The sequence below is a fragment of the Lathamus discolor genome, chromosome 1 (genome assembly GCF_037157495.1).
Source record: "Lathamus discolor isolate bLatDis1 chromosome 1, bLatDis1.hap1, whole genome shotgun sequence".
Classification (NCBI taxonomy): Eukaryota; Metazoa; Chordata; class Aves; order Psittaciformes; family Psittacidae; genus Lathamus; species Lathamus discolor.
In genome coordinates, this window is record NC_088884.1 from 70,052,967 (window position 1) to 70,070,208 (window position 17,242).

At 43.9% G+C, this 17,242-nt stretch overlaps 1 protein-coding gene across 1 annotated transcript; it reads left to right on the forward strand.

Annotated features, from left to right (window-relative positions):
* The first annotated feature begins 35 nt into the window (after positions 1-35).
* On the forward strand, positions 36-5,864 carry CIMIP4 (ciliary microtubule inner protein 4). Its single transcript, XM_065679041.1, has 6 exons — positions 36-250; positions 2,401-2,476; positions 3,122-3,696; positions 4,203-4,350; positions 5,446-5,556; positions 5,766-5,864. Exons 1-6 carry the CDS (start codon positions 242-244, stop codon positions 5,849-5,851), a joined length of 1,005 nt encoding a protein of 334 aa, XP_065535113.1. The 5' UTR covers positions 36-241; the 3' UTR covers positions 5,852-5,864.
* Positions 5,865-17,242: the final 11,378 nt, after the last annotated feature.

Consider the following 17,242-nt stretch of genomic DNA (forward strand, 5'->3'; position numbering starts at 1 on the left):
CCTGTGTATGTGATAAGAACTTCTGAGCACAGGTTTTTAATGAGACATGAGCCTTTTACTCCTTGTTTGTTTTTTTCAGTCAGCAAGGAGAACCCTGATCTCTGCCATGTTTCTTCTGGTTCCCATAGAGATGACAGCTCATAGATAGAGGGAGGGCTGTTCCCCAGCAACCATCTCTTCAGCCTCCGTCCCACCTCTATACTTGGACTTCAGCAGGACCTGCCTGCTGTGACACCACATCATGGACCAGGTGAGAGGTAGTTATGGAAGAGGCTTTGCCTCTTGTTAAATCCTGGACCTTTTCCTTTTTAAAAAAACAAGAAAGTGGTAAAAGATCCAATGTAATTTTGATACCCATGGGGCTCTCAGGTCTGGAAAGTCACTGAAATCTTGTATTTTGGAGGCCCAGCCAGATGTGGAAGACATATGAGACCATTCTTGACCACAGCTGAAGAGAATGGCCTATGATTTCCCACACCTGTCTGAGGAGGTTAATTTTCTGCCTGCAGAAAACAGCTCCCCCTTTTCTCCATGGCTGCACATCAGGGAAGTCAAGTGTTAGGCTATGCTAAACATGCATTTTTGGGTTTGCTTGTAGGCTTTTTTCATTTAGAAAGAAAGATCAAGTTAAATAATTTTTAGCTCTTTAATCACTGTATGTCTTTTCTGGTATGTAGCCAGTTGTCCCTTACAGAATTGGCTTAGCAAAGGAGTAAGTAGACATAGTTCTTTAGCTTCTGTTATCCAGCAGAGAGGTAAAATGTCCTTAAAGTCCTTCTTGGCATGAAGACGTAGGAGTCTCAGAGTGGTGCTTTGGCTTTGAACCTTCAGGCTCAGAAGTAAAAATGAACAGTAGGCAATAACAATAGCATCATATACAGTTACAAACTAGAAAGTAAGAACAGTTGCAGGCTTCAGTATCATTTTGTGCAGGAGGAACTGGGGAAATGGAAGCTACCAGTGAACAGGATTTGGGACATAAGCACATTGCCTCATCACACAGAAATTCTGCTTCATTGGAAAAAATGGGAAAGGAGGAATTTCTACAACAGCAGACTGGGAAGTTCTGTCCACTGAATATAATAATAATAACAGACATGTTTTTGTTTTAAGTAGGAGGTGGGAGTTAACAGGAGTTTATTTAGCAACACAGATTCCTGCACTTTGATCATGCGTAAATATTTGGCTCTTCTTTAAAAAGAATAAAAAGTGATACAGAAAAGCAGAAGATTGTGCCCTGTGAGCCAAGACTGCCTTCCTCTCTTCATCTTTTGTGACTCTGTTCTTTCTGTGGGAGAGATGTTGTCTTTTAGTGCATTTGCAGAGCACACAGCACTGACTCCTGAAGTCTGACTGATAGAGATAACTTCATCTTTAGGATCCCAGTAGTGTACCACACATGCTGCTGCAAAGTACTGGCACAGTGTAAAGCACAAGCTATCAGTTCAAGTCAGCCCTGGTGAGTTAACTTTGAAGTGGTAGGTTTCCTACTCCATTGGCTGGTGTTTTCGTTCCAATAACTAGCCTCAGGAGCTGAAAGTAAGGATATACGTCATTTGACAAATACAAACATATATCCGTGTCTGAGCCAGATCCCGTTTGTACTGCTGCTAGTGTTTGCAGGCTCACCATTTCCATATTGATCATTGATGGCCTGAGCTTCAATTGTCACTTGTCACAGGTTTCACATGGGCTAAGCCTGTAGGATCCTGCTGGAGTGAGGAACACAGACATCGGGAAGACATGACTGAGTGTTAAACAGACATTCCCTCTGCCGAAAAGACGTGAGCGTCCTCTTAGTGCAGGAGGCTCTTTGCAATGGCTGGGTGTTGGATCAGTCACATAAGCAGGACTAGCAAAGCAAAACAAGGGATAGTCTGTGCGAGAATCAAGGCAGAAGTCCTGTTTTCAGCCTGTCTCTTTTCCTTTGCATAGCTAGCGTTGCACAGGCATTTTATGTTTATCACCTCCTGTCCCCATTTTTTCTGGCCTTATTTTAGGGCACCAAAAGAAGAAATTGTTGTAATTGTACAGCATGTGACCAATCTGACAAGCCTAGGTGCTTTAGAGTAAAAACCCCTTACATTTTCACTGAGGTTTTTTTCCGTTTTGGCTTATGTCTGCTCTTTCGTTCCCCAGAGGCAGTAGTTGGCCATGTCCTAGGCAGGCTATCTCATGTGAGCTGTTAATGTGAAATCCTGCAGGACTTTGATGCTTGTTTTAATCTGAGAGGATCATGTGTTGTAGGACTAACCATGCAGGCAGGTAGGGACAGTTCTATCTTGGTCTAGAAGGCATATAATACCTCTGAGAATAATCTGTGTCATTTAAAGATGAGCAGGACCACTGTCCCCTTCCTTCCTGTCTCTGGGCCTGACAGAGTTTTGTTGCTTTTCCAAGGGTGTGCTAGAGGTTCCAAATCCCCCTGCACCTGATGTGACAGAGAATGACTCTGAGCTGGCCAACCGTACTTCAGGTAAGCAAGATAGCAGAGAAGCTGTCCCTCCTTCAGAGCTTGCCTTGCAAGGTTGTGAGGCTGTGTGCCATTCCTCCCCTTCATGCTGTCCAGATTTGCATGTACCTTTGTGGGTGAAAACTCTTTGGACAGGGATCCAGTGTGTCATGGGCTGATGGGTTAAAATCCCCCGAACCCAAGTATGTCTTCCTCCACTGGTGGACTTATCTCACTACCTCCTTGCACAAGCGCAATAAGCCGCTGATGTGCTGTAAATTCTTCAGCAAATACTGTGAGCCACAGAGACTGTAAGTGTACGTTCACAAGAGTGATCATGATCATGGGTTAGAAGGGCCCCTACACATAACAAAACACAGACCTTTGTGTGCATGTTTGACAAGATTTTTACTTCCACATTTCTGTGCATGTTCATCTCTTAAGAGCACTTAAGACTCCTCAGGAACCTTCACCTGGTTCAGCAGGAAGATTGGTGTAATGCTGCTAGGTTATTGGGTTTTTTTCTTTCCTTCTTTTGAGACATTTCCTGTTTCTTTTGTTATCTAACAATGACACAATGACATACCCAGTTCTTTCCAGCAGCATTTACAGTACCACCTGTCAACACAACAGTATCAAATTTGTTGATCTATTATTTTTGTCTTTAAGTGGAACCTGAAAAAGAGAAAAAGGAGCATTTTGCAGAAAGCAGACACAGAACACCCCAAAGGAGCTCCAGCAGAGCTCAGGGAACAGCAAAGAATCGTGCATCTGCTAAATCCCAGACATCTCTTTCTACAAAGTGTGTTCAGACTAAAAAACAGAGCAAACAGAATCTCCAGGCCAAAACTCCCCCTGCAGAGAGTCTTCATTCAAGAGGACTTGAAGAGAAAAAAGACACTTCTGCCACCAAAGACCCAACAGTGGGGCTTGAGCCAAGAGGGGAGAGCAGCACTTCCTGCCTGTCTGAAATACCTACACAGGGGGAGGCAGAAGAATTAGTAGCAGGCAAGCAGCAAACACTGAGTGCTAGAAGGCCTGGATCTTCCCACAAGATCATCAAAGACAGCTATGAAAAAGCCAAGGAGATGGACAGCACATTAAGTGCCAAAGAATCCTTAACATCATTAGGGACAGATATGAAAGGAGAATGGAACCCCCTTCTGGCAAAGAAAAACAATTTGATCCATGCTAACAGGAAATACAAATTTGCCACTGCAGGTGAAGTTACCAGTGAAGAAGAGGTATTGTATCCTTTGTGGCAAGGTCGAAGGCTGTTTGTATGGTATAGCAGGGGGCTGACTGGGTGGGATGTTAGCTGCATACTAGCAGTTTCTAGAAGACATGGGGGAATGGATTTAGGTTTCACACTACAGGGCAGTGACACATTCCACAGACAGCCTTTCTCATGTCTTCTTTAACTTTGTTTTTCCATCCCCTTTTCATTTATAAGGTTCCTGTAGCCAAGCAAAGCCCTAACTCAGCAAGGCAAATCAATATGGTATCAGGACCCAGTGCAGAGCTCAGCACCATCATCCCTTTCTAATCCCTCCCCCTCATGCTTTTTACCAGCCATCCTCATCCCATGCAATTATAGTGCCTACAGAAGCCAGTGAGGGAGACACAAGAGACAGACCCAGGTCCCAGGGATTAGTCGTAGCTCAAAGATCCATGCAGGGCTGGAAATGCCAGGAGTTTGTTGCACTTTGGGAACGTAGACTGACTGATTCCGTCTTGTTTGTGTTATCAGGATAGGCGAGCTCTGTGCAAAGCAGCACTAATCATGGGACAGAAAAGACTCAGCGACCGCACTGGAATGCAAAAAACCCCCTCAAACTCGGCATCTCTTACTGATTACAACCAGCTGGGTTTTAACCTGAGATCAAATATCTTCCAAGGTGAGGGTACAAACCTATGCCTGACCTTCAAAGCTGGTTCCATCTACACTTTGCCAGGGCTCAGGGCAGCTACACTTCTTTGAGTAGAGATCTGATTGTAGGTGACCCTCACTTCCCCCTCTTATTCTTTCTATCCAGTCACTTCTTTTCCACGCTGTGGTGCTTAAGGAAATGAAAGCAAGAGCCTCCCTTTCTATGTACCCTATCCCTTTCTTTTTTTTCCAAGGAATGAAAAGTGAAGGTGTACCATGACCTGTGTCCTCCATGTTTAGAGCTGACCAAATGGACACCATTTGCAATTCAATGTCACCTGTTATCTCCAGTTCCAATATTGACATTACTTCTCTTCAAGACCTTTAGAGATGTGGGGTTCTGAAATGTCTTCCTGAAACCTCTGTTTCCAAGGTCCCCAGATTGGGAATTAAACATTCACCCCATTCTTGTTACCATCATACCCAAGAAACTCTGAAATAATTGTCTTCTGATTCCAATTTCTCATGTACCAGCATGAGACAGAGTCCTTTTCCTTACACTGTAGCCTTGCTGGGTATTGAAGACAATATTGTCCTGGTTATATGTAGTCACACAGAAAGGAAGGACATCTTACCCCAGGGAGCACAAAATCATTATTATCAAGGAAATGGTACAATAAAAAGGAAGAAGAAGAGAAATTAAAATAAAGCCCCTCAAATGGCTTAAAGTCAAGAGGGGATAAAAAAGAGAAGTCACAGCTGGGATCTGTTTGTTAAGTATTGTGGCAGACAAGGAGCTCATCTTACCTGAAGTGGTAAGATGGTGCTTTTTGTGGAGCTGTGCTGCTGAATAGGAAGTTACTCACATGAACTGAGAGGATTCAACAGGAAATAAGTGGGCACTTGACTAAAGAAAGGGCACTGGGATGCAAATAAAGATTATACTTTGCAGCACCCTCTGTGTGTGTCTCATACCTGAGGAGGAAAAGCAGATAAATTGTCAAACACAAGCTCCCTCCTGGGTGATGAGCCCTTGAAACTGCTGATGTTACTCCCTTGCTCAATTCCAGGACTGCAGTAGGATGATTTCTATGTACAGTTCCTTATTTGCTGTTCCTTGCAGGTGGCCCACTGGAAAGCCGAAGCTTGATGAAAGATTCCTACACCCCTGATATAACTCAGAGAGTAATCAGGGATCCCAAAAACTGGCACGGAAGGAGGACTGATGAGCTAGGTATGGCTTCTGCCAGGAAAAATACATTGCTGAATTCCTGAGATAGCTGCTGCTTCTGCCAAGGACAATGGATGCATTTGGGCAAAGGTGTAGAGGGACTAGAAATTGTAATTTTCACTAGAGAGGAGCTCCACAGCTGGAAAAATCTATGAGGAATAATAACGTTGGAAGAGAGGCTGTAACTGAACTATGATTTGCCTTCTTTACAGGAAAATGGCATGAGAAAAATGCCCTAAATCTTAACCTACAGAAAGCACTGCAGGACAAATATGGGAAGAAAAAAAGCAAGTCTTAGAAGATGAAGGTTCCTGGAGTGCATTCAGTGAGGGATCTTTTTCCTCAGCTAATAAACCTCCATTTAAAGCAGTAACTTACTGCTCGCTAGTTTGTCAACAGATATGTTGCTGGTGCTCTTCCCCTCTCAATTAGGGTGGCTTTGGGGAAAGCAATGCAAAATAGATTTGAATACAAATACCTAAAGTATCACTCTTGGTCACTGGTAAGATGGCCTAATCAGTGTGTGAGGTACATGCCCTTGCAGAAGGATGTGGTGGTGAGAGGGGGCCATATAGAAATTCATCTGCTCAGCACATAAGGTGGAGTAAGACCTGTGAGTGGTGTAAGAGGGTGATGGCAGGGAGGTGCACATGCATGTGTGCAAAGTCATGTTTGCCAGAAGATTCCTGATACTTCAGCAGCTGCCCAGCAATTCTGAGAGAAGTATGGAGGATGCACTGGGAATGAACCAGGGTTGTCCAAGAACCTGAACGGTGCTTACCTCTCCCCACACTGAAGGCTGTAAAAACCCTGTGCAGGGAAGCTTCAGAGCTGTATGTACACAGCTGGACACACCAAGCAAAGAACCAACTCTCTGTTGGTGCTTTCAAGGTAAATTCAAGCTCTCTTGCCAGAAAGGCACCAAACAGCGTCCACTCAGTAACCTGCGCACAACTCCATATGGTTGGCATCAGATGCCTAAGTGGAGTAGGAGAAGAAGGTTCTCCTCTCTGCCCACCACTCTGGTTTTGTTGTTGCACATGGAGGATTTTGGGAAAAGCCCTTACCCTGGCAGGGAGCAACAGAAGAGGAGGCATCAGGGTATTCACTAAAGCCCACACTATTTGCAGGACTAGCCAATGCAAAGCGCCCCAGCTTATTCTGCCTAAAGGGAAAAGGAAAGCTGCAAGAAGCCTCCAATCTACAAATCACCCCGCAAAGTGAATGGATGCTTACTGAAGCTCTCATAAGCCCTACTTGCCCCTGTCAGCCCTTTCTCTAACTCAAACGTCTCTCAGAGAGAAGCATATGCATCAGTCTGCACAATCTGAAGTTCAGAGGGTGTATCTAGACAGTAAGCAAGGACCACCCAAGGGCTTGAATGATGCAGGACATGCAGAGTCTTCCGGGCTTCCTGATGCGTTTTTCTCCCAGTGTTTAATGGCCTTGATATTGCAGGATCCTGCCTTCCAGCTCCAAAGCGGAGCAGTTTGGTATAGCAATCACAAAGCGCATGTCTGGGCATAGCGATACCCTGATCTTTCCCATCTGGTCCCAAGCTTTCACCATTTTAAAAGATTGATGCTTTGCTCCCTAATATGAACTGTTTTGGAGCAGAATTAGGATTGTTACTTCATCCTTCATCAGCTGGTGATTAGATAGCAATATGCTGACTTCATAAAATTAGTGAAGGAGGTTAAAATGTAACTAATGATAATCAACTGGTAATCATTTTCCACCACCAATAATTAACCATTTAGAATTCCAATGTTTCCAGGCACATGTCCAAGTTTTTCAAATTAAGTAGACGGGCCAAATGGCAGCTTGTAGAAACCTCCCTGTGGGTTTTCCTTGTACATTTGCACAAAGTGGTTCCTGTCTGAGCACAGACCACTCCAGCTGAGCAGCACAGCTTTGTAGGAACACCCTGTCCTCTGTGTTGCATCCAGCACTGATGGCCAACATAATTGCAGGTACATAATAAATGCTGTCTTCTGAGAGCACAGCAGGTCCTGATCCAGAAAACACAGAGCTGAGCAGAAATCCACTGACGTTGTTTGGCGTACTGGAAGCAGGCAGTTCAGGGCACAGTTAGCTAATACACAAAATATAATACGTAGGCCGAATCAGCAGACAGATTTACAGACCTATTTCTAACAGACATTAGAAACAGACATTAGGGCAAGCAGACTGAAGGATTATAATACGGCTTGGGGCGAAGGCCTTTTGCTACTGATGAAAGGCTCATGAAAAGACTAGAGCAGAAGGGAAACAGCCTGGAAGGTCTTCTTGGTGAACCACTACACGCTGCCACAAACTGTGTTGCTTGCCTCCTGCAGTGAATTAAAGTAATTTTGTGCATTTTTTACAAACTAAAATATTTTTATAAACATGTCAATAGTACAGATTGGATAATGCACTGAAATGGGTGACAGCTATTTGTTGCCAAATGGACATACATGTGGCAATCCCCCTTAATCCTTTTTGTTTTGCCAAATATTACTGCCCTGCCAGGGAAAACACTTTCTGATAGGTGACACACTGAAAGCTGCAGAGATAAACTGAGATGATAGCTTTCAGTGAGACAGCACAGCTACAGGGAGCAATCGATACCTGAAGCCTCTGAGTGCTGAACAGACTAATTTAGCCAGAACCTCGGCAAGGACCGTTACTCTGTGTGGCACTCCTCTGTGCTGATCAGAGTGCTTTGGGTACCCAAACAGGTATTTAAAGCCAGCTTTGGAATCTCCAAGTAGCATGTCAGATGCAGTTAAGACAAGGACAGGGCTGAAATAAGTGCTCACTGCAGCTGAAATCTCCCTTCTACCCATTCTTCTGTTCTTAGCAGTTCGTTTCTTCTTGTTTTGTGCTGGTGCTGACACTTCCCTGCCCACACTCTGAACTGGTTCAACTTGATAAACCAGCAGAAAATCAATACAGAAGAAAAAACAAAGTTAACGTTTTAACAAATTTAATTTTCTAAGCAAAGGACCATGTTGCAGGCATGGCAATGAGTGACAGGGAATGCAGATTTGGGGGAAGAGGAGTGGAAAGGGAGTGGCAGGGGAAATGGCCTTTCACTGCCTTTTCTGTACAGTAGGAAATTAGCTGGTCTCTGCTGTATTCTCACTGAACTCGGCACTTCTCAACATTGGTAGCCTGTATTTAAGTGATTTTACAAGGTCTGGTCATCGGGTGGCAGCTCTGAGCCAGTATTTTTATCTGACAGGCAGAGCTTGGAAAAAACGAAAGGGTTCTTCTCTGGTTTACCTAAACCATTCACCAAAATAGCTAGCTAAGAACTGTTTCAGTCAACTATAAACAGTCAATGCACTTGAAATATAATCATACTAAAGCAGTTTGACATAGAAGAGACCAATTGCATCCAAGCTTCTGCAGCACTCTCCTCATACCTTTGAGTTTCTCTTACAGTAATGGATATTTCCCAGTTTAGGCTCATTCATCCTGCAGTAGAGGCACAGATCATTTTGCAGGATATCAGTTTTAATAAAGATTTCCTATTCTCCATCCAATCGTTATTTTCTTTCTTTCTTTTCATTTAACCGTCTGACTTCTGCGTATCTCATGCTATCCTGAACAAATCCAACCTTTGGTATCTCCACTGTGAATGACTTTTAATGACTCATTAAAGAAATGGTAACACTGTAAGGACAGGAGATATTAACTGCATGAACTCTTATCAGAGTCTTCAGCCTACTATTAAATTCAATCCTTATGCTGCAGAGCTTGCACTGGAATAAAACTAAAATTCAGAGCTATATCTATCCTGAGGTAAGCCCAGTATTCCTAAAAGAATGGAGTACTTACTGCTGATCCTGCCTATAATGGGATAAAAGAGAAATCAAGCACTGCCTGAAGTGGCTAGAGATCACAGCAAAGGGGTTGAATTGACTTCAGGGATTTCACTCTGAGGGACTGGGGTTGAAATACAATTGTGTCTTAAGTTTAAAGGCATTTAAAACACTTATTGATCAAGAGAGAATGGTGGTTTTGAGGGTTAGGAATTACCTGTGGTATTCCCCTTGATAGTGATAAAGCAAAGGAGCCGTGGAGCATGAAAATAAAAAGAAAGAAGAAAAGGTCTGTTCCTCAAGGTTCTCTTGGGGACTCCTCTCCTATGGACTCCTTTCTGACAGGACCAAGGCTTCATGGATTGAAGCTGCCAAGGGCAACCGCCTAACATCAGAGATGGGATCACTGTGATTGGAAACAGTGAGAGAGGTTTAAGAGCAACATCTCCTTGCAAATCGACAGTGGACTCTCTCAGATCTGGGCAGAACAGGGGAGTGGGCTACAGTACTAAGAAGCTTTCAGATTCTACTGCTGAATTTAGTAAACAGGCCTACCAGTGAGTTGCCATTTTATCCCTTTTAATAACACTCCTTTTAAACCCTTAGATTCATTGCTCTTGAACAGGAAAACTGATTATCTAAGCTCATTATGGTCCCAGGCAGAATCATTTTCTTTCCCTATAACCTGAGAGGCTTGAACTGAAATTGATTACCTATTTTTAGAAAGGAGCCCTAGCTAAATCTAGCTTCTTCCCCTGCCAATCACACCTATCAGGAGAATGCAAAGCAAGCCTATCTAAATGCAGGTACATGGGAAATATGGCCTGTCCCCTTTACCAAATACATGCATATAACTAAGAAAGGGGTAGGGTTGCTTGAGATCTTTCACCATGTTGGACTAGAAGCTGGAGAGTAGAGGAAGCGTTTGTGGAAAGAAAATTAGATTATGATGGTTTGTCTTGGTTATCTAAGACCCCCCTATGACTCCAGCAGGCTTTTCTGAATCTCAGTGCTGGCTACTTCCCTACTATCTTCTATTACAAGCAAAAAAGACTCGACCTAGGGAAATTAATTTAATTTATTGCCAATCAAATCAGAGTAGGATAATGAGACATTAAAAACAAGCCTTAAAACACCTTCCCCTCACCCTTCCTTTCTTCCCAGGCTCAACTTAATTCCCAATTTCTTTACCTCCTCCTCCTGAGCAGCACAGGGGGACGGGGAATGAGGCTTGCGCTCAGTTTATCACACATTGTCTCTGCCACTCCTTCCTCCTCACGCTCTGTCCCTGCTGCAGCCTGGGGTCCTTCCCACAGGAGACAGCCCTGCATGAACTTCTCAAATATGAATCCTTCCCACAGGCTGAAGTTCTTCACAAACTGCTCCTGGGTGGGTTCATTTCCTGGGCTGAAGCCCTTCAGGAGCAGGCTGATACAGCGTGGATCACCCACAGGTTCACAGCTCCTGCCAGCAAACCTGCTCCAGCGTGGGCTTCTCTCTCCACCGGTCCACAGGTCCTGCCACAAGCCAGCTGCAGCGAGGGCTTCCCATGGAGTCACATCCTGTGAAACAGAATGTGTGTTGCACAGCCTTGGTGCAAAGCCTGCTAGAATACTGTTGAAGGACACTGGACACAGCCTAACCTGGTACAGTTGTGTCCGTGTTGTCCTGTGCTGTCTCCCAAACTGTGTCAGGATGTTACACTGGAAACTACTAGTTGGCACAGGCCAAACCACGGCGAGGAGAGTGCTGACATCAAAGCAGTGCAAGCAGTTACAAAGCAGTACTTGATACTACATCTTGGCCCTGATTTATTTAGCAGTATAGACTCAGGCAGTGTGACTGCTAGCATCAGCATTTATGCAGCTCTCTAGCTTTAAGTGATGCTTTGCAATTAGTTCTTCAAAGTAAAGAGCCCCTGTCTTTTACAAGCACTGGATGTGAAGCTAGACAAAGGGAGAAGCAAAGATTTCAAAGAAGTAACAAGCGTAATTCATCTTTCCTCCTCATGGCTTACAAAAGTATATAGTAAAGAGCTGACCCTCTCTCCTAAGAGACAAATAATTATCATGAAATCCAAGAGTCAGTTTCCTTTGTGTCAGGCTCCCTGATAGCTCTCTAACCAAGGACAGTCTCCTGAACAGAGCACTATGGTGACTTCCCCACTCTGTCTTTGAAGACCTGACACAAATTTGAGGCTGTATGGACAATTTGAAGCTATTTGTGATCAGCCACACTGGGTTGGCCGCTGCAGCTTTTCTTCTTCATTCACATTCCACTTTCAAAGTCAGACTTCGCTTCAAGGAGCAGAAAGCATGTCATTTCTAGAGGATGAAAAGGTAAGGGAATATGTGTATTTTCATAACAGGGAGGCTGTGTTCAGGTAGATTGGGAGGAATTCAGCCAAAATTTCCACCCTACTGGGTCAGTGTCTTTCATTCAAACCTATTTCCATAGGAAATGTAGAGGAAGAAAGGAAGTAGGTTTCTATCCTCAGACTTCCAGCCAAGGAAGTCAAGGTCTTGAATGAATTGAAGCTGAAGCAATTCATTACCATTTCCATAGATGTTCTGGAAGGTGTACATGGAGTTAGGAGATACACAGGTGAATATACTTTGTCTTTCTCATTGCAGTGGGTGATATTCATGCACAGCCTGCTCTTAGCTCATGGTTAAGTAAGGAAACTTTCAAGAAAGGAGTAGGGAGTGGGATTCTTACCCATGTGGTATTTGAAGGCAGTTAATCAGCTCCACCTTCTCAGAAGTGTTCTGCACATTGAAGCCCATGTGGCTGAAGAGAGACAATAAAGATTGCAATCCTTCCAAGAAAAGAGAGACTACATTAAAGCCAGGAAGAACCAAGAGCCATGGGCACAAGGACAATAGTAGCATATTTGTGATAGACACTCAGGACTAGAACCATCTTCCAGGCAGTCACGCTGTGTAATTAGTTTCACCACTTTATCAACCTGTGGTTTAGAAGCAATCTTTTCTAAATAGCTTTTGTCCCAACAACCTTGCTGTTCTCATTTTTAAGTCCATGCTGTTTCCCCACCTAAACACAGTAGAAACATTGCCACAGGCAATCTTTAATAGAGCGATGCAGGTTAAAAAACTGCCAATCTGAAAGTATTCCTGGCACCTTCATACCCCTTTGATTTGTTCTAACATCTTCAATGAGTTTTTTCCTCCTTTGTCCTTGCTCCAATCTGCAGATCCTTGTCACATTTCAACCTTCCATTCTCCAGCCAGAACAAGCTGAGAGCTGTTTCTCTTTGATCTTCATTAGTATTGCTGCTGTACTGCAAGGATGCAGACTGGACAGCTACTTTGCTAAGAAATCCCAGCTAGCTCACTGCTGGACCAAGCTTTAACCCCAGTTTAGAGAATGTGTTTTCTATAGAGGCATTTCCACCATTAAAGGTTCAATAAAACCTAAGGAAGCAACCTGCATCAAAAGTACCATCCTCAGTCTTCCAGGTGGCACTTACGCAGGCAGCAGCACTTTAACTGGAACAGACGTAATGTCTCCGGGTACTTATCATCATACTGGTCCAGCACTCCCTTTCACCACTTTGGATAGCCCCACTCCATCCCACACTACCTTCAGGGGTCTCCCATGATTCTCCACTCGCTGTACTGACAAGAAGCCACTGTCTCACCCTGGTCTGGCTCACATATGGGCAAAGTAGCTGCTCCCTGGGACAAGGTCCCTGTGACTGAGATGGCAGCATATGGTGTTGGAGAGCAAGAGTGAGGCAGCTTTCTGTTTTTTGGGGAAAGGAAGGAGAGTCGAGAGGTAGGAAATTGGGGAGCTGGGATATGTGCATTTGAATTAAAAATAAAAATAAAAAAGTGCATACTCCTGGACAGAGAAGCAGCTTCAAGTGTATTTTGCCATTTTCCCAATGCTCCTGTTGGAACATGACTTAATCTCATTTGGGAGGGATTCAGGACAAAATCAATTCCAGCTCCAAGAAGATCAATGAAGAACAGATCTTCGCACTCAGTTCAGGACAAATGGTGTTTCACTGGGTAAGTCTCTTGCAAACAGAAAGACAGCCCCTTCTGCCTGACCTGAAACTACCTTTGTGGCATCTCCTCATAGTGCCTGAGAATGGAAAGGCCGTTCATTTGCACAACTTCTACCAGAGGCTCTCAACTGCCAAACCAGGACAGCCCGGCTCTTGTGCTCTTGCCTCCCAGGACTCCCAGTCCCACTTGTGACTTTGTACTCCAGTGCATTGCCCAGCCCTTGTCTTCCATCAGCTATTTTCCATGTCAGCAAGAAGTCTCTTGCTCTCATTGAGCTGACTGAGAGGTGAAGGTACAACCCATGAGAGGAGATAGTGAGGACAAGGACATGGAGAGGAGATAGTGAGGACAAGGACATGAAGAGGAGAAGAAAATGCCTGGCTGATATTCTCTGAATGGTAGAATCTCAACTGGTGGCTGATCACTGTTCTGCTTTTCTTGTTACTGTGGGATTGCACCATTGTCAATGAGGTCAATGCTTTGCTGTCACCCTTAACTCCTATCTCACCTTCCCTTAGCAAGCAAAGGTTGTTGCTTCCATAATAGTAGGATTGTACATATCTATGTTATGCAATGCTTACACTAGAGAAGTCAAAGAAGGCAAGTCAAATCAATGCAGCTAGGAGTTGGGACAGAAGTTCTGTGAGAACTATGGGACTGCAGTCCTCTGTTCAGACTGTGGAGTCCTTTATGCCACAGGAACACTTCTGAGGATTCTAGACTTCGATCCACAGCAAACTGCTAACATATGGAATATGATTCAATACTCTAGGGACTGTAGCACCATCTTCAAGACTTGGAAGAGCTGTCAGGTCAACTCATTAATTAATCCTACAGATTCTTCCTCAAGAATAAAACCAAAATAACTTCTTCCTATTCCTTTTCTGGGTTTCTTCCCATCCTCCAATCTCTTTGCTATTTACCCTTCCATCTCCTGCTTTTACTATTACTCTTTTTCTCCTTCCCCATCTCTTCTTTTTCTGTCCTTCCTCTCCCTGGTACTATCCATTTTGCCTGTTCTGTTTTCTCCTTGAAAGGAAGCAGAAGTAGCAAAAAGATAGTGCAAGACATAGCCTAATATCTCTGAGAGGAAACCAAATGAGTCCAACACGTACAACTTCTGTTTTTCTCACAGTTTGCTTTGCAGAAATTATTTCAACATAGCTATGCTCTTATTGGCATAAGCCGCCTTTGCCATTCTGCTTAGTTATTATCACCACAGCATCTAGTGTAACACATTCTTCTCCACTTGGATGCAATAATTAACATGTCCTGCTGTATTTCGTGTGTGTGCTCTCACATCAAAAGCAGGGGAGAGTGATAGAAAAGATAATGACAACAACTTAATTAGCATGTTCTGCTTCTTGTTCTTCCTCATCCTGTACAGATCCAGCTTTCTCTCTAGCCTGGACATGACGCTGGTGTCTGCAATCTGTCTCTGAAAGAGAAAACAGTCAGAAGATGGATGGGACTAAAGGAGGTAGTGGGAAATGGTAAAATGAACACAAGCTCTGCTAATGTAGTAGAGAAAGTGTAGACAGAGAAGTGAGGAGCTGGGTGATGAGATCTGCTGGGAATATCCCCAATGTTATTAATCTTATGGTGCATGGATTTCACAAATAGAATTCGGCATTTCATGGGAAAGCCTGAAGGCAAGAGGTCTCCAACAGCAGCTGCTGCTTTCAGAGAAGGTTGGACTGTCAGTATGTCACCATACATCAGAATTTTATCATGAGTCTTATGACTGAGAAAGCCTCAACTTTTTGACTCTGCTTGTTTGTAAATCAGAATGGTTGTGAGAAGAAAATAAGATGCTGGTCTACAACCTGTGAAGAAAAGCTGGAATTGTTTCTTATGAGGTAAAATTAATTTTCAACAAATATTCAAATTCAAAAGATAAATCAAGAGGGTTAAGCTTGATGTTTTTAAGCCTCATTGGACTTCATGCCTTTGAAGCAAAAGGGCCTTATTATACCAGCTAAAACATGAAACACATATTCCCTTTTCTGTTCCTCTCCCCCAGACAAGATTCGCAGCATTCTAATACAGTGAACTATGACCTAAGACTTCTGATTGATTGTACCTCTGTCTCTTCCTGACCTGCAGAGGCCTGATGCTCCCTTAAACTTCAACACAGATGGAAGGCTGGTCAAGCTAAGCGTGAGTATAACACAGAAAGACTGAACGAGCAGCTCTCTCCAGTGAGAAGCTAGTTGTCTCCTATGAATATTTTTCGATATTCTCAGCCGGAGGAAATGAGAGTACCAGGATCAACTGGGAAATGCTGAATGTGAATTTATTCAGCTGAGCACTCAGCATCAGTGTCCTAGGATCAGCATGATTGAGAGTCCTGGTAAATCTCTGCATAGTTTTGCAATAAACATGGGTCCAAGCTGAATGGGAGGACCTCAAAACCCTAGTCAGTGTAATGTGGACTTTTGTACCCCATAATGACAGAAAGAATCTGGAAGACATTTAGAAAAACAACTTCTAAAAACATAGATTTTAAAAAAGCCACACAAGTGCTCTCACCAATTTACTGCTCCTCTAGTAGTCAAGAGTTGTCTCAGTGGAAAGGCACTAAGTACAAGATATGAGTGCTTTACTGTTTCAGATGCTTCATTAAGCAGGACATTCAGCTTTGCCTTTGTGGGTTGTTGTTGTGGTGGTGAATACATTCACATGCCTACTGAATAAGCCCACTTGCCTTAGCGAGAGTTATGGCTCTAGGAAGTCATGTGAAAAAGCAAGAGACACCCTCTCTGGTTAGCTACAATGACATTTAAGCCACAGAAAGGGGACAGCTTCCTGACAAGAAAAACATATTTGAAAAGTCTAGTGGCTGAAAAATTTGTGTCCCTCTGTCAGTAAACAAAGAGACCTCATAGGTGGATTTGTAGAGAACCTCCTTTTCCTTTTGTAAAAAAGGCCTGTGCGAGGAGGAGCTGTGTCTGTGTTGAGGAAAGGTCACTGTTAACGTGGGAGAACGAGCGTTCCCTTCCCTGAGAATTCAGACTCCAAGAACTGGTGCTGGAGTTGCCTCTGCTATGATGGGAATTATGACCCATGGTCGGCTTGGATGAGAGCTCTGTTTTTCAGAAACAGCAGCCAAGAGATTGCAAGGACTGATTTGGCCATTCCTAGGAGCCCTTAGATATCATGGTTTAAGTCCAGTCAGTAACTGAGAACCACCTCATTGCTCTCTCACTCCCCCACTTCCTCCTCCCTGGCTCCCGGACGGATGGGGAGGAGAACTGAAAGAATGTAACTCCCATGGGTTGAGATAAGAGCAGTCCAGTAACTAAGGTATAACACAAACCACTGGAGCTACCACCAATAATAATGATAAGGGAAATAACAAGGGAAGCGAATACAACTGCTCACCACCTGACGATCAATACCCAGCTCGACCTGAGCAGTGATCTAGCCCTTCTGTGTGACTCCCCCAGTTTATATAGTAGGCATGACATGCTGTGGTATGGAATACCTCTGTGGTTAGTTTGGGTCAGGTGTCCTGTCTCTGCTTCCTCCCAGCTTCCCCTCCTCCCTGGCAGAGCATGAGACGCAGAAAGTCCTTGGTCAGACTAAACATTAGGGAGCAACAACTAAAAACATCGGTGTTATCAGTGGTGTTCCCAGGCTGGAAGTCAAAACACAGTGCTGCACCAGCTACTAAGGAGAAAAATGACTGCTACTGCTGAACCCAGGACACTAGGGAAGAGGATTCCTAATCTTACAAGAAGCACCTTTGCCCAAGCCAAGGTATCTTCTGGTCCAAAACTGAAGACAGAGGTTGTTCCATTCATCATAGGGTTACTGCTTGAGAAACCAGAGAGTCCATGG

Excerpts from the sequence above, each read along its gene's own strand:
- CIMIP4 (XM_065679041.1), top strand. Across the intron at positions 4,351-5,445 it reads GAGATCAAATATCTTCCAAG|GTGGCCCACTGGAAAGCCGA; the intron begins GTGAGGGTACAA and ends TGTTCCTTGCAG. Across the intron at positions 5,557-5,765 it reads AAGGAGGACTGATGAGCTAG|GAAAATGGCATGAGAAAAAT; the intron begins GTATGGCTTCTG and ends CCTTCTTTACAG.